The following is a 25,066-nucleotide window of genomic DNA, read 5'->3' as shown; positions in this document are numbered from 1 at the left end:
AAGTAATTCTGAAGCAAATAGAAATGTTACAACTAACTAGGAAAAAAAGAATCACCTAAAACTGAACACAGACCACAGAACTGTTCATCATTGTCAATATATATTTATTCAGTAAGTGATGGAAGATGTTTAAAACAGTGAATTCTGAAGATACAACTTTTTAGTATTATATATTGCATCCTAGATCACAAAGTTCTTTGTTATGCTCAAAATAGAAGATTCAGTAAAGATTTCACTTAATTAAATTCTGACTATTTTTTCTGTTTCTTATCAAAAGAGCTCTTCAAAGTGAGCTTTCTATTTACGACTTTGCTACATTTGATCTCTAGTTTTGCAAAAACACTCTGTAAATTAACTAACACTCACTTCCTGCAACTCACTGTTTCCTTATTCAGAGGGAAAAAATATCTTTTAGTCCATTGAAAGTGAGAAACTAGAAATGCACTTTAATCAATGTCCAAATTAAATTATTTTCTATTACTTAAATCTGATTTATAACCTCATTGTACCCTGTCCTGTCTACTGTTTCCTGACCCACAGCATAAACCTTTTTTTGATCATTGCTTTCTAATACACTGACTTCAAGTAAGAAAGGAAAAGCTACGTTATCCAGCATCTGTCTCAGCTGGTATGGCTTTCCCTTCAGAAGTTATGAAGAGGACTTGCTAAGAAAAGACATCAATAATAAAAACGTGAACATTTAATAATGTTAATAAGAAGTGTAACTTTCCAAATATAAGCTAAACTTTTCCATTCTCAATTAATTATACCCTGGAGAAAACAGCTGCATTTTCACACACAAAAAAAAAAAAACAAAAATTTTTAAATAAGCAATTTAAATATTTTTAAAACCTCAACAGCAAATGCCTCAAGTCGAAATATTATATGCAACACCAACAGTCAGTTCAATGAATTACTCTTCCAAAAGTATGAAAAATTCCACCTAAAATCTATAAACTCACTTACAGTTCATAAAATATTTTTATATAAATAACCTCATTTGTTCCTCATAAAACTCGTTAAGAGTTGAGAAAAACAAGTAAGTTCACATTAAACATAAGAAAACTACAGCTAAGAAAATGTAAAAGATTTCCCAAAATGTATGTATTCAACTCATTCATGGTAGAACTAGTACTCATAAATACAGGTCCTCTAATTCCATGAATTCTGCCTTTTCTTCCATATTACACATTAATAATTTATCACAGCTTTATTTATATTATTTTTTATGTATAGATGTATTTATATTTTAGTTTTATTGTGGTAACATATACATAAAACTTACCATTTTTAAGTGTTTGATTCAGTGGCATTAAGTACAACTACAATGTTGTGCAACCATCACTATTATCCATTTCCAGAATTATTTCATTAGATGTATTTCTTACAATATGTTATTTTAAGAAAAGCAGCAATTTTCTAGTAGCCATTTATTCCCACTCTTGGAATTAATTTTATGTGAAAATTTCTATTATAGACATATAATTTTCAAGATGAACTAATCCAACAATAAAAGCTAGAATAATCTAGAAGAGCTCTTTTATATAATCAAGCAAAGTTTATTTCAGTTTCTGTTTTTAACTACAAGTCAAATTCTTTTAAATTAAGCTCTTCTTGATCAACTCCCTGGATGACTGACAAAGACTCTCCACTTCTGTAAAATATTCTGACAGATGTCCACAGTGGTCTATCTGCTGGGTCTATCTGAGACAACTCTAGAATGAAGCCCACACTTTACTCCCAGTATTAAGTTTTAGCTTTAGAAAGCATCAGGTGTGTTTATTCCCAAAACATTTATGCCAACTGTGACTGTTCTTATAATTAGGATAGTTAATAAAATTTTATAAGGTAGTGATTTTATCAGTACAAAAAAACATATTTTTTTCTATAAAATTAATTTGTTTTAAAAGAATTTAATTAAATAGACTGCTAAAACTATCTGTTGTCAAAGTAAGCCTGAGTAAGAAAACAGATATAGATGAGACAAAGGCCTAAAAATGTACAATTATGCATGTAGATTGCTCTGCAAATAAAAACCCTTTTTCAGATATGAGAGGTCAGGGACAGCATCTGATCCAAAGTATTTCCATCAATTCTCAGATGAAGTGTGGGAGCAACTCATTCAAGTACCCAGAAGAAGAGTCCTTAAGGCTAAGTGCCAATATTCTGGGGTTTGAGTGTGTGTAAAATCTTTGACAAGGATAGTGAGAAAGCCCTGTGTTTGGAGCAGGGCGAAGTAAGAGTGTTAGGTGTGATCAGAGAAACAGCCAAAGAGGACTCTAAGGGTCAACTGTGGACTCCGCCCTTCACTTCGCCATGAGAAGCCACTCCAGGATTTGGGGCAGCGGAGTACATGTCTTAGGAAGATTCTATGTGCTTTGTCAGGAGAAGATTGTGCAGAGGAAGGAATGGAAGCAGGAAATCTAATATGAAATGTGAGTCTCCACACAGGTGAAATGTGGTGAGGGCTTCGATGACTGTAGTTGTATGGAGATGGTGAAAAATGGTCAGTTTTGGATGTTTTTAGCAAGCAGAATGGAAATTAATTATCAATGAAAGAAAATATTAAAAACAACAAAAACTAGGAAAGACCAGACTTACATAAAACTTAAATTATCAAAGAGCTAAAAAGGACCTAAAAAGGACTAGTCTGTAACATTAAGTAACAATTTCAATTAAAATACAATTAAAAGCAGTCACCTAAATATATATTACCCTACTTTTTAAAGTTTCATAAAAGGTGTCATAACTTCTGACAGTGTAGAGCCATGATTTACTTTATAACAGAACTGTTTCCAAATCTGAAAGTTTAATTAACAAAGATTATATGAAGTCTCCTTAAGAGAAATTTTATGTTAAAACTTAAGATATATGATTTATAAATAACCATTGCTCTGTACAAATACATTGAAAATTTAAAAATTTATTATTAAATGCTAGCTAAAAAGCAAAACAGAAAATAATGATGCAATATAACAAATTTTAAAGTTCAATTTGGTTTTTTGAAATCCAGAGCTCTACATTTTAATTTAGTTTTTCTTAATTTTGACTTTGAAACATGTAAAAGCAAAGACATTAAGCTAAAATATCTTAGTCCAAAACCTACCATTCTATTTCTGTAGACATGAGAGGTTCACAACACTTTCCAGTTTCTAAAAGCAATCTTTCTGACATCATTTTCTTTCATCAGGAATATTGCAAACCTTTCATCATATAATCAAGTTTCTTTTCAGTATAAACCAATTCACATCTTTTTTAAAACATAACTGAATATCACAAATTGTGATGTACTAAGCAAAAAAAAAGGTCTCATAATCGACTTTCTTTCAAATCTTTGTTATAAAAAAAATACACTCTCTTACACTAGGGGTAGTTTCTAATTACAGGTGTTTGCCAAGACTTCCATTTTACCCAGATTTCAGACTTAAAGATACTTTCATACTCTATTTTTGCCAAATAAGTAAATAGTAATGATGTAATGATGTAAAAACTTGAGTTGGTAAGGTTCATTTTATATATACAGCCCATGAACAATGAGAGACAGAGAGAAATATCTAAAGTATGAAATCCTTTTAATCTAGAGACATAAAACACCAATGAACTTTAAAAGTAATTATTTACTAAAAACAAAAAAAATTAAGAAATTTTAAGCATAAGAAAATTATGACAATACATTCTGCATTTAATATCTTTAAAATATTTACTGATATTGTTATTAATTAATATTGAAAATAATTAATTTTAAATATTTTAAATAACTCTCTTGCCTACCAAAGATGAGCCACACCCATTCCCCCCCAATTTTTTATATAATTAAATATTGGATATTAAAAACAAACAAAAAAGAAAAACATACTCTTACTTAATAAATAATTTTCTGGTCCAAAACAAAATCAAAACTCTAACTGAGAATTATTGAGAAAATAATGAGAATAAGAACACTCAGAAAGTTTCTAAGAAGAAATAAGGTAAACCAGGGAGAACGCCCTGTTTGGAATCAGCACTAAGTTCAGATCCCACTTCCAGTACTCACATACCATGTTATTGTGGGAAAGTACATTACTTTGCTTCTTCAAAAACAAAATTAAAAAAAGACATTAAGGTTGTGAAGATAAAATAATATATGAAAATCACCTAATAAAAATCAGGAGTAATTCTTAGCAAATAATAATTACCATCTGTCCAATCCTCTAAAACCTTGTCCATGAGATGGAGCCAAAGATACTCAAGCAGGAAACCTATAGCCTTACCTACTTTTATCTCTCAAAAATAAATAATAAACAAACATGAACTGATGACTTAAAAAATTACCAAACATATTTTTATTAATACTACAGTTATTGTTAATGTGTGTAAGCCTACTAAAACGGCAATATAGCATGGCACAGATAATAATGCAAACAAACACTAAAAATAACATTCATAAACTTTTTCTACAAACATATCTTTTTTTCTTACAGCAAAGATCAGACTTCAAATGAATTTGTAACTAATTGCTTATTCAATGATAGTCATATTTATCTTTGTTTCTAGTGTCACTGGAATTTAGTTTTTATAAAGGTATTTTTGTTTCTAGTATGTTTAAGTTAAATTCAATTAACCAACTTTTTCTTTAACATTTGAAACAGAGAGGGAATATATAAATAAAATTACTTTTACTACTGAAATGAGACTTGCACTTAGTTCAAGTATATTAACCAAATTATCAGCAATTAAAAACAATGCTCAACTTTCCAAAGCATTTTGCTTTACAGAAAACAGAAACATCTGACAAAGATGAGGCAGAGAATTCATGTTTCAACACACTTCCTCAGGTTAGCCCACAGAAAGATAAACAATTATAAAAAAAAAGAAAATACAAAATACTTAAATAAGCACCCTGCTGGATCAATATGGAACAGAAACACCTGTCAGGTAAAAGCAGGATAACCATATGAGTTAGTATACAACCTGGAATATTTGAAATTCCCAATAAGAAAAGAAGCAGTCAACAGAAATCAGCCCTGAGTGACCCATACAAACAAGGATTTTAAAGTAGTTACTATGAATATGTCCAAGGACTCTGAGGAAAGTTCAGTCACAAAGAATGAAAGAGAAATTTCAGTGGAGGAATAAAAACCATGAAATTATCAAAAAAAAAAAAGAGGGAGTATCTGAAATGACAAATCATATGAATTTAATAGCAGAACTTAGATAGGGACAAAAAAACCAGGGAAGTATAAGACAGATCAATAGAAATTATCAAGTCTAAAGAACAGTAAGGAAGAAAGACTGCAAAGGCATGAAGAGGGTTTCCGTGACCTCTGAGACAATTAAAAGTGGTCTAAATATACCATATGCAAAAACTAACTAAAAACGGATTAAAGATTTGGAATATAAGATCTGAAATCATAAACTTCCTAGAGGAAAACAGGCTGTAATCTCACTGATATCAGCCTTAATGACATTTTTGTGGATCTGACTTCAAACGCAAGAGAAACAAAAGCAGAAATTACAAAAGGGACCACATCAAACTAAAAAGCTTTTGCACAGCAAAGGAAATATCATCAAAATGAAAAGGCAAGAGGCGAGGGTACAGCTCAGTGGTAGACATGCTTAGCATGCATGAGGTCCTGGGTTCAATCTCCAGCACCTCCATTAAAAAAATACATAAACCTAATTACCTTCCCCAGCCTCCCAAAAAAGAAATGATTAAAAAAGGCTACCTACTGAATGGGAGAAGATTATTTGCAAATCACATATCTGATAATGGGCTAATATCCAAAATATATCAAGAACTCATACAACTCAACAACAACAAAACCCCAATTAAAATACAGGAAAAAAAATCTGAATATATATTTCTCCAAAGACAACGTACAGATGGCCAATAGGCACATGAAAAGATGTTCAACAACACTAATTATCAGGGAAATGCAAATCAAAACCACAATGAGATATCACCTCACACCTGTTAGAATGCTTATTCTCAAAACCAAGAAATAACAAGTGTTGGAAAGAATATAGAGAAGAGGGAGCCCTTGTACACTGTTGGCAGGGCAGTAAATTGGTGCAGGCATTAAAGAAAATAGTATGGAGATTCCTGAAAAAATTAAGAATAGAACTACCATATGATCCAGCTAATCTATTCCTGGGTATTTATACAAAGACCACGAAAACACTAATTTGAGGAGGTGTATACAACTCTTATGTTCACTGCAGAATTATTTACAACAGCCAAGATCTGGGAATAACCCAAGTGTCCATCAACAGATGAATGGATAAAGAACATGTGCTATATAAATACAATGGAATAATACTTATAGTCATAAAAAAAGAATGAAATCCTGCCACTTGGAACAACGTGGATGGATCTTGAAGGTATTATGCCAATTGAAATAAGTCAGAGGGACAAAAACAAATACTGTATAATTTTAATCACATGTGGAATCTAAAAAAACAAAACAAAACAAAACAAATAAACAAACAAAACAAAAACAATGTCACATGCAGAGATTAGACCATCATTACCATCTTCATCAAGGGGTTGGGGGGTGGGGGAAATGGGTGAAGGGGGTCAAGCGTATGGTGACGGATGGCAAGTAGACATGTGGTGATCACTCTGTAGTGTACACAGATGCTGAATTATAATGTACACCTGGGATTTATAGAATAATAATTTCTTATTATAAGTGGTCTAAAATATGTTTATTATGAGTCTCAGAATGAAGGCAAGAGAATATGGGGTGAAAAAATGAAAAACAATAGCAAGTAATTTTCTAAATGTGGCAAAAACAAAAACTTACAGATCCATAAAGTTCAAGGGACCTTAAGGAGGATACACATAAAGGAAAGGATATTACAGAACTTAGGATATTACAGAAAAATTGCTGAAATCGAAAAATAGGGATAAAATCTTTAAAACAGTCTGAGAAAACAATATATTATATACTGGGTAACAACACATTATAGACATCAAAAACAATGGAGGCCCAAGGAAAACAGAAAATCTTTACAAAAATCCCCGTAACTCAAAATTCTATATCCAGTTATAGTACAAATCCAAGACAAAGACAATTTCAGATCAATGAAAATGGAGAGAATTCATCACCAGCAGAACTGCAATACAAAAAATGCTAAGTCTTCAAGTTGAAGCGAAATAACATCAGATGGAAACTGCAGATCTTCAAGAAGTAATAAAATGTCAAAACATGGGTAAATATAAAAGAATATATATGTGTGTATGTGTTTCTCCTCTTAATTTTTAAAAAGGCATATTATTATTTAAGACAATACAAAATCAAAGCATAAAGGATGGATGGGGTTCTGAGAACAAATGGATCTCTCATACAACTTGCTGGTGAAAATGCAAAATATAGCCACTTTAGTCAAGTTTGACAGTTTCTTGTGAGATTAAGCATATAATTACCATCTGACGTAGTAACCGTATTCCTTGGTACTTCCCTAAGAGACATGAAAACATATGTTCACACAAAGACCTATACATTTCAATGTTCATAGCAACTTCACTTGTGTTAGCCCAAGACTGAAAATCCAAATTTTCATCAACAGGAGGATGGATAAACCGTGGTGTAGCTACACAATGGAACACTATTCAGCAATAAAATAGAACAAACTACACTGGCTACACACAATATGCATGAATCTCCAAAGCATTATGCAAGAGAAAGAACTCATACGCCAAAGAATATGTGTCTCAGGCAATGTACAGGTAACTCTTGTACACTGTACAGGTACACTGTGCAAGAAACACAACTACAATTGTTAAAAGTACAAATGTTTTCTCCCTTTAAGTGAAAATGCACCTATTTTGAAATTATTTTCAAACTTTGCTCAAAATGTTTTTTTATCAATACATACATGCATGTATTCATTTATTCATCAATTTAAAAAAATTATTGAGCACCTATAATAACATGCCAGGCACTACACAAAGCTTCTGTAGTAGAAAAATTAATATTAAACATCTAGACACAAACTTAAAATGAAATGTAACAAGACCTTCCTTGGTAAATCTACATAAATTTACTAAAAGACATACAAGAAAGTCTGAGTAACTGAAGAAATAAACATATCATATTCATTAATGTGAAAATTTAATATTTTAAAGACAGCAGAAATCCCTGACAAGTGATTCCAAAAATTTACAACAAAGAATAAAGGCATAAGATAATAATGTGTCCATGTTGGTTCATCAATTGTACCAAATATGCCACACTGATGATGGATGTTGAGGGTAGGGGAGTAGATATGTGTGGGTGGGGAGGGCTATGTGTGAACTCTTTGTATTTTCTGCTCAATTCTGCTGTGAACCTGAAACTGCTCTAAAAAAATAAAGTCTATTAATTAAAAAAAAAGAATAAAGGCATAAGAAAAACCAAATACCTTTGAAAACGTAGAAAAACAGGAGGAGGATTTGTCTTATCTATTTTTTATTATGAGGCTACAATAATTAAAATAACATGGAGCGGGAACAGAAATAGACCACTGACACTAAATAGAATCCAAAAGCAAATTATCTGCATAAATAAGACTATAATACACTATAAAGGAGACATTTCAAAACAGTGGGAAGAAAACAAATTTTTCTGTTAAGAGATAATGGGAAAGTCTGTTTATATGGAAAAACCTGAATTTCACATGGATTAAAGATTCAACTGTAAAAAATTTTAAACATAAAAGAATAAAAAAGAAGTAAAGAAAAACAACTTTTTGACTATGGGGTAAGAAATCCTTACACAAGAATCAAAATGCTACTAGTATCATGTATAAAAATGATTGATAGAATACATCAAAATTTAAAATTCAAAATATCTGTAAGCCAAAAGGCAACAGTTTCTCTGCAGATAGAAAATATTTGCAACCTAAATAATAAAGAATTAATATCCAAAATATCCAAGCAACTGCCATATAGCAAAAGAATATGTCAACTCAGTACGAAAATGGAAGGCAACACACACAGGCAATTCACAGAAGGGAAGACACAAATAGCCAATAAATATATGAAAAAGATGTTCTATCCCAGCATCAAGCAGAAAAGTGCAAAATTAAAACAAAATACCATTTCCACCTATTAGACTGGCAAACAAACAAACAAACAAACCCTTTAAGTGCTCAGTAATAGTATGTCATTGAAACTTCAAAACCTGTATATTAGGTATCACTATTTCCTTTATGTAAATTAGGAAACTAGGGCTCCATGGGGTTAAGTAATTTACTCAAAATCTGGAAGGGAATAGAGTAACCTCAGTACAGCGTGGACCTTTGAATAACATGGGTTTGAACTACGCAGGTCCACCTACATGTGGGTATTTTCAACATGCGTACTACTGTACTATGTGGTCCATGGATGGTTGAATCTGAGGAAGCCTGAACTGCAGACATAGAGGGACAACTGTAGAGTTACCAGCGGATTTTCAACCGTGCATGCTCGGCACCCCTAATCCCCAAGTTGTTCACGGGTCAACTGTGCTAGCTTTAAATATGGCACGACAGGCCTATGTGTGGAGAGAAGAATGTCATCAAATTTGATCAGGTGATAACATTTCCTAACTGGACGAATATCAAAAGTGTTAACAATTATTCTAGTTCCAAGACTAGATCCTCCAACCAGCAAAGAAGGATAGATTACCGGAGTGGTCCTAAACTTGGAGGAACCCATGAGAATCACCCAGAGAGACAGATCAAACTGTAGATATATTCATATCTCTAACTTGCCACCCACATCTCCACACTGAGAACCACCTGTACTTCCACGAAGAAGTTCTAGAGAAAACAAAACAAAATGCTGTTTTCATTGGCATTATTTCCACCAAACCACAACAGGAAAGGGAGAAAAGCATGCAATCAGCTGAGGATTTTTATTTTTAGATTAAAAACCAGCAATATAAATGTCATGCCACATCTCCTTGTCCATATTATTTAAAAAAACACTAGAAAATGTGCTCATGCTTGAAATTCTGGCCAAAGAGAGTTAAAAATTTATATATATAAGGAAAAAGAGAAAAAAGGAGTTTCTAACGCTGTGGGATGCTACCAACGGAAATGACGTCAAGGCACAGAGCCCTCATGCCAGTTCTGCAGATGCTGCTCTCACAGCTAAACATGTGGACAACTGGCCTCTAAACAAAGTCTGCAGGAAGCGTGAACATATGTTTTTAATGACATTTTATAAACATTCACAAGAAATAATCCCTGCACTTTCTGCATCACAGATAGAGGTTCCAGCTCAGAGAAGTGTTTTAATAGTTGCACTTCCTCGGAAGTACTAAAAGGTTCTATGTCTTCCATGCTGTTCTGTATTCCGGTGCTTAAGAGCACACAGACTAGTGAACAGAATCCTTCATTTTAGTTGCCTTTTCCTTCTCCATTCTCCTTTTCTACAAATTCTACTCTTATCAATACCTGTATTGAAAATATATTCTAACATCATGACAAATGGAAATTAACAGACTTCAAAGTTAAAATCGAACAGAACAATTCTATATAGAAGCCTATTTGTATTATATCAGAAAAACTTCTTAGAAAAGACTTGGTAGATTTCTTTCCTGAAATATAAATATTCATTACCACTTCATGGGAAATTTTATGTGACCAATAAAATGAAAACTGTCCGGGTGCCTTGTACATAGAAATCCAAATGGTTTTCTAATCTAATTTTAATTGGAAACATACAACCAAGTGGCTAAAATTTTAGGCTTTGGGTCAGGAGACCTTCACTGAAATTTCAGCTCCATCACTTAACAGCTTCCCTAAAGTACCTAAAAATGTGCCAATGTCCCCAAGAAATCTAGCCCATGATCCTTTAATTTAAATTGTGCCTTCAGCACTAACTTTGAAGATATTTTAGGTCTTTCTACTTTAGAAGAAGACAGGCTAAAAGTAATGGATTAAAATACTCCCTAAAACAACCAAAATTTAGAGAAGTCTAGGAATCATCTACTCATTAGAGGATCAACCCCACAACTTCAGAGATGCAGAAACTAAAGCTTCGAGAGGTTATGTGAGTTTTCCCAGGTCAGATAACTAGTACACACGAGAGACGGTCTTATTTAGGCTTCCCTTACTCTTCGCCATATTGTAGGAATATGACAGAAACGTGAAAAAAACACTGGAAGAGGTCAAGGTTCAAAAAAGAGGCAAAAGACTCCCAGTAATTTAATTTAATCTTCTTAATTATAGGACATTTTACTTGATTTGTCCCTATTCTTCAACTGCCTCCTCCACACCCCATCCCTATACACCCTGCCTATTAAGCCACACTCATTGATGAAATCAAAGGAATGAAGATCAAAAGAGCCATCTTTTTACTGGGTCTTCTAATCATAATTATCCCACTGATGCGTAAATTATTTAAGAGCAAGTGGTCAGTACTCCCAGAAAGCAATTCTGTCTGAGGCCACAAGTATTTTTCAGAGGGGAAGTGCGATGCAATGGTGAAGAGCCCAACTGGATTCCAGTAGCTCCCATGTGACTTTAGAGAAGTCACCAACTGCCCCCACCAGTGCCTCAGTTTCCTAATCTGAAGAAAAAGAAGGGAACACTAGCACACCTTGCTTGGACTTGGGTAAACATTAAACAGATACTCCAAAAGAAGTATCCAGCACAGTTCCTAGACATGCAATAATTGCTCCAGAAATGTCAGAGCTTTTAGGATAATGATGGTGACATGCCAGCCCCTTTCTGAGCCAAAGAGTACATGCAAAGGAAACCAAACTGAACTCTGTTCTTTCCGGTTACAAAAGTTAACATGAGCATATTTTCCCTTAAGAGTACTATGCTATTCCCTATTTTTTTCCATAAATGACAATATTAACTTGTATTTTAGGAAGTAAAGAAATCAAATGCCATATGAATAGGGCTTATTTTTAAAATAACAATTGCAGGAACACTTGAAGTGTTTATAGTACATGAAAATTTAAGTCAAATAGATTCGGTTTCCATGTGTTTATTCCTGCCTTGAAAGAAAATAAAAGAAACTACATAGTTTTATTTGACCTTTATGGTAATTTCTCTAAATGTAAGTTCAAATTCTACAAATATGAAATACATATAAATTCTGATTATTTCAGGACAAGTGTAATGCCTGTCTTTGAAAAAGTTCCAACTGCTTCATTGTACAGAATTCCCTTATTACTCATGTAATTTATTCATCCCAGAATGTATCTACATCAATATAATTGTTCTGATTTCAATTTTTGTTTTTCAATTTTTTAAACCTTGAAAGTCGCTGAACAGGCAATAGTTATTACAGGACAACAGACAGTTTTAATTTATTTAAAGACCAGACAGGGAAAGCTATAGCTCAAGTGGTTTTAACCTGTAACATTCTCTAAAATATGCCACATACTTACAATGCTTCAGCTCCCCCCAAGTTATAAGTTAAGCACCTTTAGAAGATGAATTATGATGATACAAGATAAAGCTATTAAATAGAGTAATCAAGTCACATAAACTGATTTTGTGAAAATTCCTTCACAAATTTAGGATGCTTTCAACTCTCATAATGCCCGAGCGTCTCTCAGCCCCTCAAAGCCCCCTTTAGAGGTGCTGATAAAGCACAGACAGCGCACTAGGCTAAGCAGTGAAGAAGAAAAGGGAAGACGAGGAATGATGTCCGCCCATTAATATTTGCTTGAGCAGCAGGACAACAGAAACTCTGTCTTTTGTCTGAAATCGTGTGAGAAAATAGCTGGGTGATGTTAGAGAGATAGAATAAATATAAGCCAAAACTTGAGCTTAAATTGAAAATAAAAGCTGCGAAGATGGCAGAGTACTAGGACCACGAACTGGCCTCTCCTCGTGACTACAACGAAACCACAACTGACTGCTAAAAAATAAATGCTGATTCACAGGTTACCTAGTATTCTATGATTTAGGATTAAAAAAAAACATTTATACTGCAATCTCTTCAGTCTTTCAATTTGCGCCTACAGTTTTTTCTTGGGTCACTATAAAATAAGAGAGAAAAGAGAAGAAATGTGGAATATATTACGGTAACATGCAGGTAAAAGGAATGAGAAGTCATAAAAGAAAACACTCATAACTCTTAAAACTACAGAATGTACTTTACAAAATCAAGATACATAAGAGCTCTTCAGGTACTGGTGCTATCCAGTGTGAACAATATGCAAACATCCTTGGTGTAAACAGCTTCCATTCCCCCCTGTATACCTCATTCACCCTGGAAATAAACACAGAGCACGATGTCAGCTACCATTTTAGAGCATATGTCAATAATACTCACCTAGTCTTTAAAGATTTTAAAAACATTATGAAGCATTGTTGTATTTAAGATGAAGATAATATATGTATTCACTTTTTAATATAATGAAAGAAAGATCTTTTTTTCCTTCAAAACAAGCATTTCTTATCTTAATTATTCTAGTTTGATAATTTCCTCTCAACCTTAATAGGCCTCAGCGTTTCTGCATGCCTTTCTGTACAAGTCTACACAACAAGAATTTAGAAGATGTTGCCCAAAGTACAAAGTCATCTCCATTCTGGGTGCAAACAGAAATAAGGTGAAAACAGAATTAAAACGCTTCATTCTAATCCTTAAGAAACTCTAGAAGAAGTAAGGTACTTAGCCTGTGAAATCTGGTTTCAAAACTGCTAGTTACAAATACTGCAAATTACTACAAAAATGAAGTGCTCAGTATAGTATGGACCATGGATGATAATCACATCGAAATGAGTTCAAATCATAGTTCTACTACTTGTTAAACGTGCAGACTTGGGCAAATTATTTAAATCCTTTGAGATTCTTCTAAATTAAGAATAATAATGTGTACTAGGACAGGCACCAGTGTTTGGCATATGTTAGGGAGTTTAAAATATTAATCACATCGCCAACAGTACTGGGCTATAGACTAGTTTCATCCTCAGCCTCTCCAGTTTAAAGGGACAGCTCTCAGTAGAGTGTCATGACCTTAGTGTGACACATCACAAATGAATCAGCTGGATGATCTGCTTTTGCTGGCTGTGGCAGCATTATATTATCAGTTCTCATTTGAGGAGCAGCTAATGTATTAAAAATTTTTAAACTTGGTATTTATTTATTTTTGTTACATATATATAAGAGAAATATGATAATAAAGAAACCCAGGGTAAAATAATGGACAGATAACAAATATATATGGTGCTGTCCTAGTAGACATTATTATGTACATATTATAGGCTCAATCTCATATTTTAATTGTGGTTTTCAAGTTTTAGTTTTGACCCTGAGGCTATTTGTACTTCACCCTGTCAGACCCCTTCCTTTCTCAATTACAAGCAAGACCGGCATAAAATCACTCTTGCTGTTCCATGTGCAGGAAAAGGTTTCAAACACACAGAAATTAAGAGAGGTTAAAACATGAGTTAATGAGTGTTAGTCAATTCAGAAACGGTATATTTCCAGTTGGGATAAGAATGGAGGTCTAGGAAAAAACAAAGATCCTGAATAAGGATAAGCCTGAAAGGAAAAAGGCTAGAAAAACAGGGGGAATAATTGGTCAAAGAATAATAACAGTGGCCATATATTCAACGCTCGATATGTGACAGCCAGATGCTTTAAGTAAATCTCATATACTGTCAACAACCTCACAAGTAAGTATAATTACCTCCACGGACAGATGAGCAAACTGAAATTCAGAGAAGTTAAATGATCTACCCAAAGTCACTCAGTAGGAAGCAGCACAGCCAGATGGCAAGCTGAAGTCTGTGACTCCAGAGGAAGTCAACTCTTCATCATACCAAGCTCTTCCTGCAACTTAAATTCTGGGACATCAAAACTTTGTTAGAGAGAGGGCAATTATCTTTCCCTTCCTTTGTACAAGACAGAACAAAAACTAGGTATAGAAACAGCTTATGTCCTTGATGAACACTCCCCTTCTTTAGTTTTTTTCCTGGTACTCAAATAAAAGAGAGATTTAAGAAAAAGAAGGAAGGGAGAAAGGGAAGATGGGAGGAAGAAGGAACCCCATAGGAAGTACTTTCTTAATCTGAAGTATCATTTGTCCGTCCACATTCCTTTCTTTCTCTCATTCCTCCTAGCAACATGAGGAGGAACAACTTAGACACAATCATATTGGACTGCCCTTTATATTCCAAAGAGCAAGAATAAAAAAATGAAACATATAAATTCAAGTCCCAATATATACATTGTGCTTTACACAAGCCTCTTTTAAATTCTAAGAATTCCAATGACACACTGACTTACTTCTGTTTCTGGAAAGTTACAGACTTACCATGAAACTTTGAGGCTTCGGGATCATTTACATTGATAGCAATTAATTTCCAATCTGTTTCACCCTGATCAATAAGAGCCAAAATCCCAAGGATCTTCACACGAATAACATCTCCACGAGAAAGGACCTTTAAAGAGAAAAGAACCTCAATATTTGCAAGGCTTTGGAAAAGTTTACTCACATATCATAAAAATCCATATGAAGGATTAAAAGCACTATAGACTGAAACTTAATAAAATTTAATAATTAAAAAATATTGTAAACACAGTCATAAAGCCTTTTATGATATCCTTTTTTAGAATAGGTATCTTGATCCCTTTTTGGAAATTGAAGTTACTTAGAGATCTTAAAATTTAATGTACTGGGCCTAGAAACTCACACTAAACAGAAAATAAACCCAAGTATATCATGGCATAATATATAAATCTGGCTTCTGCTGCTTAGGGGTAAAGAGACATGAGAATCCCTTGAAACTGCTCCACAGTAGCTTTTCTGCAAACCATATTTATCAGTTACCAGTAAAAGTAAATTTTTAACATATTCGAATATAGCCTTAAGAAGATAATGAGTGACAAAGAAATATATAAATATGTTAAAGATACAGACAAAGCAGGTTTCATAAAATGCTTTAAAGAGATTTTGAGGGAAACCAAGAAACAGCATGATGTTGAAGCAGATGTTCCTTGTGCTAAAGAAAGTTATTTCAGTGGTTCCTTCCAGTTGCCAATGCCAAGTTTATATCCATGCATTCTTTCTATAGCCTTTTATTTTTAAAGGTCTAGTTAGCTATAGAATTTCACTGTAAGCTGAAATTTGAACACACGCCTCAGAATAATTCCTTCGTGGTTCAAAATGCAGCTTTACATTTGGAAATCGTGGCTCGCAAAAGAAATCCACTGTTGCGTTTTCAAATTATTTGAGAGAAAAAACCAGATCTTATACCATAACGTCAAATAAATCCTTGCAGAACATTTGCAAAATGAATCTAAAATCTTAATATAAACCTACATGAAGTTGTAATTAGTTTACACAACAGATTAGTGTGACTGTATAAACTAAACTGAAATACCACTTTTGGGAAAATATGCGCGATTATATTAATCAGACTCGTACACGTTTAGGCTCCATTAAGTATCCAGCACTGTGTCAGACACTGTGTGTACAAAAAGAAAGCATCCCCTTTCTTAAAGGTTTACAGTCTTGTTGGGGAGACTTACATACCTCATGCCAGGAGGTCCTTTATAAAACAAAAGTGTTCAAAGTCAAAGTTACCACACACTCATCAATGAAAGGCTGGCTATACTGATTTACACAGTGATAGACTGGATCACTGGTTCCCAACCAGAGGCAATTTTGCCCTCTAGAGGACATCTGGCAATGTCTGGGGACATTTGTGGCTGTCACGACTCAGGAGGTATTATCAGCACCTAGCAGAAGACGCCAGGGATGCTGCACAGGACTGTCTCCTGTAACAGAATCATCCACCTGGAATGTCAACAGTGCCAAAGCTGGGGAGCCTGCGGAGACTCCGCTGGCAGGGGTGTCAATCAGAGTTACTGGGGATCACATATAGCTTTTCAAGGCATATTCTGAATTGTTTTATTTTTATTCATAATTATTTTGAAATTTCATACAGCATGAGAGCAGATTTGAGACTTTTATAGTTACAAGGGCAAGCAAGAAGCATGTCTGGGGATTATCACGTTGCATCAGAATGATAAATGCCCTCTGATCTCATAAGCAACAGAAAGGGATTAGACACACCCCTGCCTTGCTATATAACACCTTTAAAAACTGGAAAGGAAATTCTCTCAAACCAAAAACTCAGGATAAGATACTTAGGAACAAATGGTAAAATTCTTAAGAACACCCTACAACTCAATTTGGTCTAGAGCAGTTCAACAAATTTATGCAGAACACATCTGGTTAGATACCAAATGAATAATACTTCTCAAAGAACTTATACCTTAAAAACTTCTATGCCTGTGATTCTAAGTCTATTATGAAATTCCAGGACTCTGCTCCTTTCCCTTTGCCCATTCACAAATGTGGTGTTAAAAGAGGCTTTCTTCTACGATGCTCCTTACAGATGACTTAAGGACTAGCCAGGCATAGCCAGGCACAAGACAAAGGAGCGCAGTCCCAACGAAGACCTACTGTTTAGAGGGCGGTTACGTACTTTCTTCATATTTACTAAATATTATTTCGGGTCTCATTAACTAAAGGAATAAACTGCTTGCATATAAGATGAATCCTATTTTCTCAGTTCCATTCTAAAACTCTCAGTCTACTCTGTGAGGAAATTAACGTACACAGCAGATTCTGTTACTAATTCCCTGGGAGTTACACAGCTGACCACGTTTCAAAAATGAGCTAACATTCCGAAACAAGAACATACACATGCCTCAAAGGTTTTAAGCAGAATCAGAATAAGGTTATTATAGACTTTTCCAGCTATTCTAAAAGCATTTCAAAAGATATGATTTTTAAGTCACAAATACGTGGGGTCGAATTCTTCCTCCACCATTCCTAGAAGGCGCCTGAGGCCAATTTCTCCACACAGTATTGTAGGACTTAGTTTCTCAACAGTAAAATGAAGATTGTATCACTTATTCCTTGATGTAAAGATGAAGAGCAAAAGAAACCACAGATGCATGAACAAGAACGTAAGAGGTCCCCTCCAGACGGTATTTGTTCTCTCTGGGCTCTGCAGGTACTTGGCAGCTCACATTTGTCAACTGCTAACTCTTGGGGACCTGGACCGAGCAGAATAGAACAGTGGCCCGCAAAAGAAGTTCTGTGCTGATTCAGAATCCGAAGAATGAAGTAAAACTTCAACTGGACCCAGTCAATATAAAAAACCATGGAAACTAAAATTGCTTAAAGCCTGTTATCCTGTATATTAGGTTTTTACTGTCACGTAACAAATTATTATAAACCTAAAGGCTTAAAAGAGTGTAAATTTATTATCTCACAGTTTCCATGGGTCAGGAATCCAGGCACAGCATGGCTAGGTTCTCTGCTTATGGCCTGACAAGGCTGAAATCAAGGTGCTGGCCAGGCTGGGCTTTGATCTGAAGGTTCTAAAGGAGAATCCCCTCAAATTCAGTTCTTTGCAGTTGCAGGTCTGAGGTCCCCCTTAACTTGCTGGATGTCAAGCAGGGACTGCTCTCTGCAACTAGAAGCCAACCGCATTCCTTTTCACCTGCCCTCTTACCTCCATCTTCAAACCAGCAATAGTATATCAGTTCCTCTCACAATCCCAGCCTCTGACTTCTGCCACCAGCCAGAGAAAACTCCTTGCTCTTAAGGGCTCGTGTAATTACCATGGACCTGCATGGGAAATTCAGGATAATCTTCCTACTTAAAGTAATTGTGCTGTATAAAATAATATAATTAAGGGAGTAACATCTTACCATATTCACAGATTCCAGAGACTGACAACTTTGAGGGCTATTTTAGGAACTCTGCCTACCACAGGCAGCTATCCCAAAAGAAACTAAAAAGAAAAGGCTACATTCAGGAAAACCTTTAACTTTATCAACTTTATCTAACAGGAAACAAACTGAAAAAAATATACAACAAAATTAAAATGTTTACATATTTATCCAAAAAAGAAGAAAACATGGAAAGATTAAAATAATATGATTTATTGGGAGAGCAGGATTGTGAGGGAAGGTTTATACTTAACCTCTATGACTATAACTAATTAAAATTTTCTTGAAAAACATATTATTGAAAGAAAGAAGTCCTAAAAATTGAAGCAATCTGGGTCAAAGATAAGAATAAAACCAGGCAAAAATAAGAATCCTGTTTCCATGGAAGGAAAAAAAGTGTTTTAGTAATTACTGGGTTTACATAGTAGCAAGACCTATAAAATGATAAGTTCTAAAATAAACTATATTTTATTTACTGGCAATGGCAGTACACAGAAACCCTTTTTTTCCCTTTTATATAATATCTAATTATTTCATCATTCTAGGATGTCTGCCCTTCTCTTGGTAGCTCTTGGTCCGTAAGAATTTCTCCTATACCTCGCAATATTCTGATCAGCATTAAACCAGAAGTATATTCGCTTGGTCATTTCTAATTAATATTACATTTACACAAAATACAACAATAATTAGTCAATATATTTTTCAGTAATAATGTACTAAACACCTACTATGTACCAACTTTCCTACATAAAATACAAAAGTATGCTTTCAAGATTAATTATATGTATCTTATTAAAAATCACTTACATTTGAAAATTTTAATTTTGATCCACTTATTTAGTGACTTTGACAGGTTTATTTAAAAGTCTGTATATCAAGTTTTCTTGGATTCATTTGCTTTTTCAATAATGAATTAGTATTACTAAGTCAAATAAATTTATCAGGTACATAGATTTTCATATGATTTCCAGTTACCAATTTCATTAATTACATGCTCACTGACAAATTTTTACAAAAGTGAAAATAAGACATTTTCATTTAATCTTTTCACTCACCCTTAATATCTGCATAAGAATTTAAATTAACTTAATAATCTGCACTTAAATGAACTGAGTGGCCCCAAGGGTTATACCCTCAGAATAAGTTTTCTACTCTATAAACGTTCTATCAGTGTAATGTCATTTAATTTAGTGACGCTTCTCATCATTAAATACAACATTGGAAAATGACCAGAGTATATAATATGGCATCTGGAGCAGAGGAGGTTCTCACTAAAAATGTTCCAAAATAAACTTTTAAACTATAGCTTAAATTTGAAAGAAAGCAAACAGCTTGGCCATATTTCTGCTGGAGAGACAGAGGAATTAAAGGGTCACATACACACACATACACTCAAACGAGCCCCTGTGTGTCCCTAACCGGGTATAAAACTAGAACTCTGAGTGGGATGTGGCCCTCTCTTCCAGGAATGGAGTAAGAGGTGGGGAAGGAAAGGAAGGGGGTGGTGGTGGTAGAAGAGGAGAACCAGGAAGAAGAGGAAGGAAGTGAAGAACAGGAGAAAAAGCAGAAAAGGAACAGAAAGTCTAAGGAGAGGGTGAAGAAGAGGAGGAAAAAGACGCAGAGGAATAAGGAAGGAGAAGAAGGAAGAAGAGAAAGAAAAGAGAATAGTAACAAAACAATACAGTACATAAACAAAGTGACAGAGGATCCGAGGAAACTACTTACTAGATAACAAGTCTAGGAGCCTACAGGCACTGACACAGGTTTCCAGAGAGAACTGACTTAATCTCAGCTGGAAGAACACAATCTGCGCAGTGATTCGGTTGGAGATGTCCTACCGCGAGCAGATGCTGTGTGAGGCGCTGAGTCTTGTCCCCACAGAGCTCATTGCCGCCTCACAGACGGGACCACACCAGCGCCCAGCACTCTCAGTACTGAGGGGCACAGACCAGGGAGCCCGCACCGCGGTCCACGAGGGTCAGGGGAGACTTCCGAGAAGAAGCGGTATCTCAGTCGAGATCTGAGGGACGAGCAGGCAGAGGTGAAGTGAAAGAAGGGGGAAGGAAGATCAAGTGAAGGAGGAAGAATGTTCCATTCTATGTAGAGGGACAGGCTGTGGAAGCCTGGATGCGAGTAAGAGCAGATGGAGCTGCAGACCTGAAGGTCAGAACAGACACAGGGCAGTGCCAACGAGGAGGGCAGGAGATGAAGCCAGAAACGAAGGTGGGACCGGCACTAAAAAAGAGAAAAGCAGGAAGAGAGTCTGGAATAAATGACAGGAGGGAAAATAAGGCTCAGCAGGGAAACTGGTCAGTAGTAGGAGTAATTCAAGTGGGATGTAACTGGGGACAGACAAGGCTAGCTGCGGTGATAATGGAAGGCTATTCAGAACAGAATCAGGACTTCGTGATCAATGGGACAAAGGGAAGCCAAAGATGCCCCAAGACACCTCAGCTTAGCTTAAGAATCTAGAGGTGAGGAGGGAAGGGGGACAGGTGTCATAAGAGGAAATAGTGAATTCAGTTTTGTACACTGAGTTTGAGATGCATGGGAGACACCTGCATGTAGATGTCGGTGGCTGAGAACATAGGTCTGAGCTGGAGACATTAATTAGACAGCAAAATCAGGAATGCTTGGGATTGGATCACCAAGGCAGTTCCCACGTGAGGAGAGGAAGAGTTGAACAAGGGCACAACCCTCAAGCTAAACAATGCTCAAGGGGCAGCAGAAGAAAAGGAGGTTACCAAAGAAACCAAGCAGGAACCAGAATTAGAGGATGTCCAAGATACTATGATATAATCAGTCAGGTGAAGAGACTGTTTTAAGAAGGAAGACAAGGTTAAAGGTATAAAATCCTAAGGTAAATTCAAGTTAGACAAAACCTATGAAACAGGCCTGTTGGACTTGGTTAAAAGAAAGTGACCAGCGGCCTCAGTAAGGGCAGTTTCATTGAAATGACGGGGGGTATGGAAACAATTTTGAAATAAGATGAAGAACAAGGGGGAAGGAGGAGACAGCTCAGTGTTGAAACTCTTCACAAGTCTTCTTATGAAAAGGAAGAAAAAAGGAGGCATGTGGGACAAAGTCAATAAAGAAAAAGAAGTTGTAAATATGGGACAAAGAAGAGCTAAGAAAATACCGTCACTCAAGAGGCAGGAGGCGACAGGATGTGGAGCACAGAGAGGAAACCCGGGTCTTGGATAAAAACCAGCCCTGGTCTCATAGTAACAGAAGGAAGGGAAGAAACAGTGTTTGCAGACATAGGTGTCTGGCAGTCTAAGGGGAAAAGGAGTTTAATGTCTGCAGAGAACAATAAACATTAGCAATAAATACAGCAGAAAACAGGAGACAGGATGGACCAAAGACACTCAGAAGGCTATGGCAGCAGCAACCGATGGAATTGGAGGTTTTGTCTGTCCCCACTGGGACCTGGCGACCTGGAAGCGTGCACAAGAAAAGAGTATGAGCTGACTTTCATCAGTGTTGAACCTCCTGTCTGGAAAAACGGGGCAGGAATTAGAAGACAGGACTCAGCAAACCTCTCCTGTAAAAGCTCAGGTAGTGAAGGCTTCAGGCCTTGCAGACTGTATGTTCTCTGCTGCCCTCCTCAAGCGCGCGCGGTTGTGGTGCAGGAGCAGCTGTAGGCTATGGTAATGACAACCCACAGCTCTGCCGTTTCTAAAAACAGGTGGTGAGTTGGATTTGACTGGCCTGGGCTATAGCTCACCAACCCCGAGTTTAAGAGAAGGAAGTAAAGATACAAAAGAGGGCTGATATCAGAGGGATCGATAGGCTAGAACTTTGAAGGCGCGGTGCCTTCCAATGAGAACTGAAATTCCACGGCATGAACACAGCAGAACACGTTACAATCCCACAGCCTACGACACAAACCTTGGAGCCGACTTCACAGACGTCGATAGGATCATTATCTCCACAGCAGTCTGTGCTCTTATCTTTTCGACTGGGATCTTCCCAAGTCTAAGAAAAAGAGGGGTGGGGGAAGCAAAGATGTAGGTTAATACTCACTGTAATGTATCTTAATCTTTCCACGTGATCATGAAGTTTTACAGATAGCCACGATCCAAGGGGAGAATTCTCAGAAATTCAACAGGTTCAATGTCAACAGGCCAGTACATCCCTAAGCATCATAATAATTAAAGCAGATTTATACTGTTTCCTCCCTCTGTCTCCTGTTTGTCTGTGTGTTTCCACACAGACTCCTCCTCCAGGTTTAGTCAATGTCTAAGTTCACGCTCACTTTTACTAGAGCTTCAGTTCAGATGCTCCCGCTGTCTCTGCCCTTGTTTCTAGGGTCTAGACTGATGTCTCCACCATGCACCGCTTCCCCTGGCACGGCACCAGGACTGGGTATGGCTTTCCAGATTTGAAAATAAACTTCCTGTACTTTAAATGACTTCTACTAGAATAAACCCGGTTCTCCCTTCAAGAACAAGACAGCTCTACCAAAAAAAGAAAAATCGTTTTTGCCCCATTTCATTCCATTTTAAAAATCCTCTACCTTTGTTATCAAAGCTCAAGACTTGGACGAAAAAGTGAAAACATGCCAACTCTTCAGTTTACTGAAAAACTACACCCTGTCGCCTACAAAATACATCCATGGGCATTTTTATCAACAAATAACGTAACAGAACTTTGTTATCAAATCTAAATATCCCCTAGACACTATCCTTCCCCAAAGCCTCATAGTGAGCTGATTTTAAATGGAACTAAGGATGTTCCCTGAAGTTACTTCTCTCAGATTTACACTTACAAGACGTGCAGAGACTATGATATCTCAAGAATGCTCTCTAGAATTTCAGACTATCCAAGCTTGGCTCCTCTAATTTTATAAAGATAATTTAAAATGGATCCTTATTTATAACTAAATCCTAGATAAACTACTGTATTTTTTCTTCTGATCCTAATTATAGCATATTCAGGAATAAACTGATCCATCCTCACCAAAAAAATTTTAAAAAAATCAGCAAACCAAGTCTAATAACATTTCACTACCCCAGATACTAACATTACCAATAAAAACATAAGAATAATAAATATAACTGTTAATCTTACATACTGGTTATAGTTGAGAGACACCCTTCTAAGTGACACACACAGACTTACACACACATGTACTCCATGATGAAGAATGTACCGTTAGTAACCCCATTGTACAGATAAGTACACCGAAGAACAGAGAGTTTAAATTCATCCAAGCTCAGTTTCTAAATGCTGGCAATGGTATTAGAACACGTGCTATTAATCATTATGTTATGATGCCCAAGTTTTGATAACAATAGTAGTTGAATGGCAATTACTTTTGGATATAATCTTATTCATGATTCTCTTCTTTTAATACCTTCTGTTACTCTTAGAATCTCCTAAGTATATTTTCCTACAGAGATTCTGTTCTTTCCCATTGTTCCCCTTACTACTTCTTGTATTCTATTACCAGGTATGCATTCATTGAGTAAAGACTTACTGATGACCTACTCTGGGCCAGGAGATAGATACAGGACATAGTCAACACCCTGAAGAACATCATGTTAAAAATGGGGTAGCTTTCGTCAGAAATGCTACAAAATCAACCTTAATGTGCTGGAGAAACCAAGATGGGATTGAGGTATAATTGGAATCAGTAAACCTAGAAGCAGAAGCAGAAAAGGGCTGAGAGGTTCCTCCTTCCTAATGCAGGAACCCTTTCTCAAATCTTCCTGAATCTCACTCCCACTCTCAGAAGAGCAAATGTCACAGGCTACAAGTCACTCTGGCCTCAAGGAAGACATCTAGATTCTAGTCCTACTTTAGCCAGAAACTACCTTGGCCAAAACATCCAGACCTCAGTTTTCTCACCTACAAAAGAATGGCTTAAATAAGACAACTGCTGGATACATCCTAGCCCTGAATTCTGTGACTGTTAGTGGTCATTCATAATCTGCACAAATACTACCAGTGAACAGGAAGCGCTCAGATTCACGAGATAACTTAGCCCATTTTGATCAGTGTTAATTTTTACAAAAGTCCTTCCTTGTACCGACACAAAAACTGTCTTCATGCAAGTTGTACTCCATTTGGTTTTGGTGGGTTTCTCTGTTGATTGATTGGTCTAAATTCCCTTCAGAACTCCACTTTCAATATTAACCTATCAACTTAGTTTCTTCTGTTGAGGAAATAAGTAGATACATACAAAATTCTTATGTTATAACCATGTTGTCAATTTTAGGGCCAGTTCTTCATGATTTCCCTTACCAGCAGAAACACCAACTGGCTCTTTCTATTTCCAGTCCTGCCTGAAAGGACTTCATATCTCCAGGGCTTGGTTTTTCACTACAAAAAGAGATTCATACTAAATGACTCCTAACTTAATTTGGAAATATAGTATAATTTCAAGCAATC

General features: G+C 35.8%; 1 protein-coding gene across 3 annotated transcripts in view; it reads right to left on the bottom strand.

The window, feature by feature from the left end:
- PPA2 (inorganic pyrophosphatase 2) overlaps positions 1-25,066 on the bottom strand; it is a 152,197-nt gene that overhangs the window by 22,733 nt on the left and 104,398 nt on the right. For all 3 annotated transcript variants that reach the window (XM_072939387.1, XM_072939376.1, XM_072939379.1), the window contains 2 exons: positions 22,562-22,648; positions 15,234-15,360 (listed from right to left, as the gene is read on the bottom strand). In XM_072939387.1, coding sequence (XP_072795488.1) covers positions 15,234-15,360; positions 22,562-22,648 — 214 coding nt within the window. The remainder of the gene's footprint in view (positions 1-15,233; positions 15,361-22,561; positions 22,649-25,066) is intronic.

Source organism: Vicugna pacos, chromosome 2 (assembly GCF_048564905.1).
Source record: "Vicugna pacos chromosome 2, VicPac4, whole genome shotgun sequence".
Classification (NCBI taxonomy): domain Eukaryota; kingdom Metazoa; phylum Chordata; class Mammalia; order Artiodactyla; family Camelidae; genus Vicugna; species Vicugna pacos.
The sequence above is the reverse complement of the archived record's forward strand: the minus strand, read 5'-3'. Positions and strand labels throughout refer to the sequence as shown.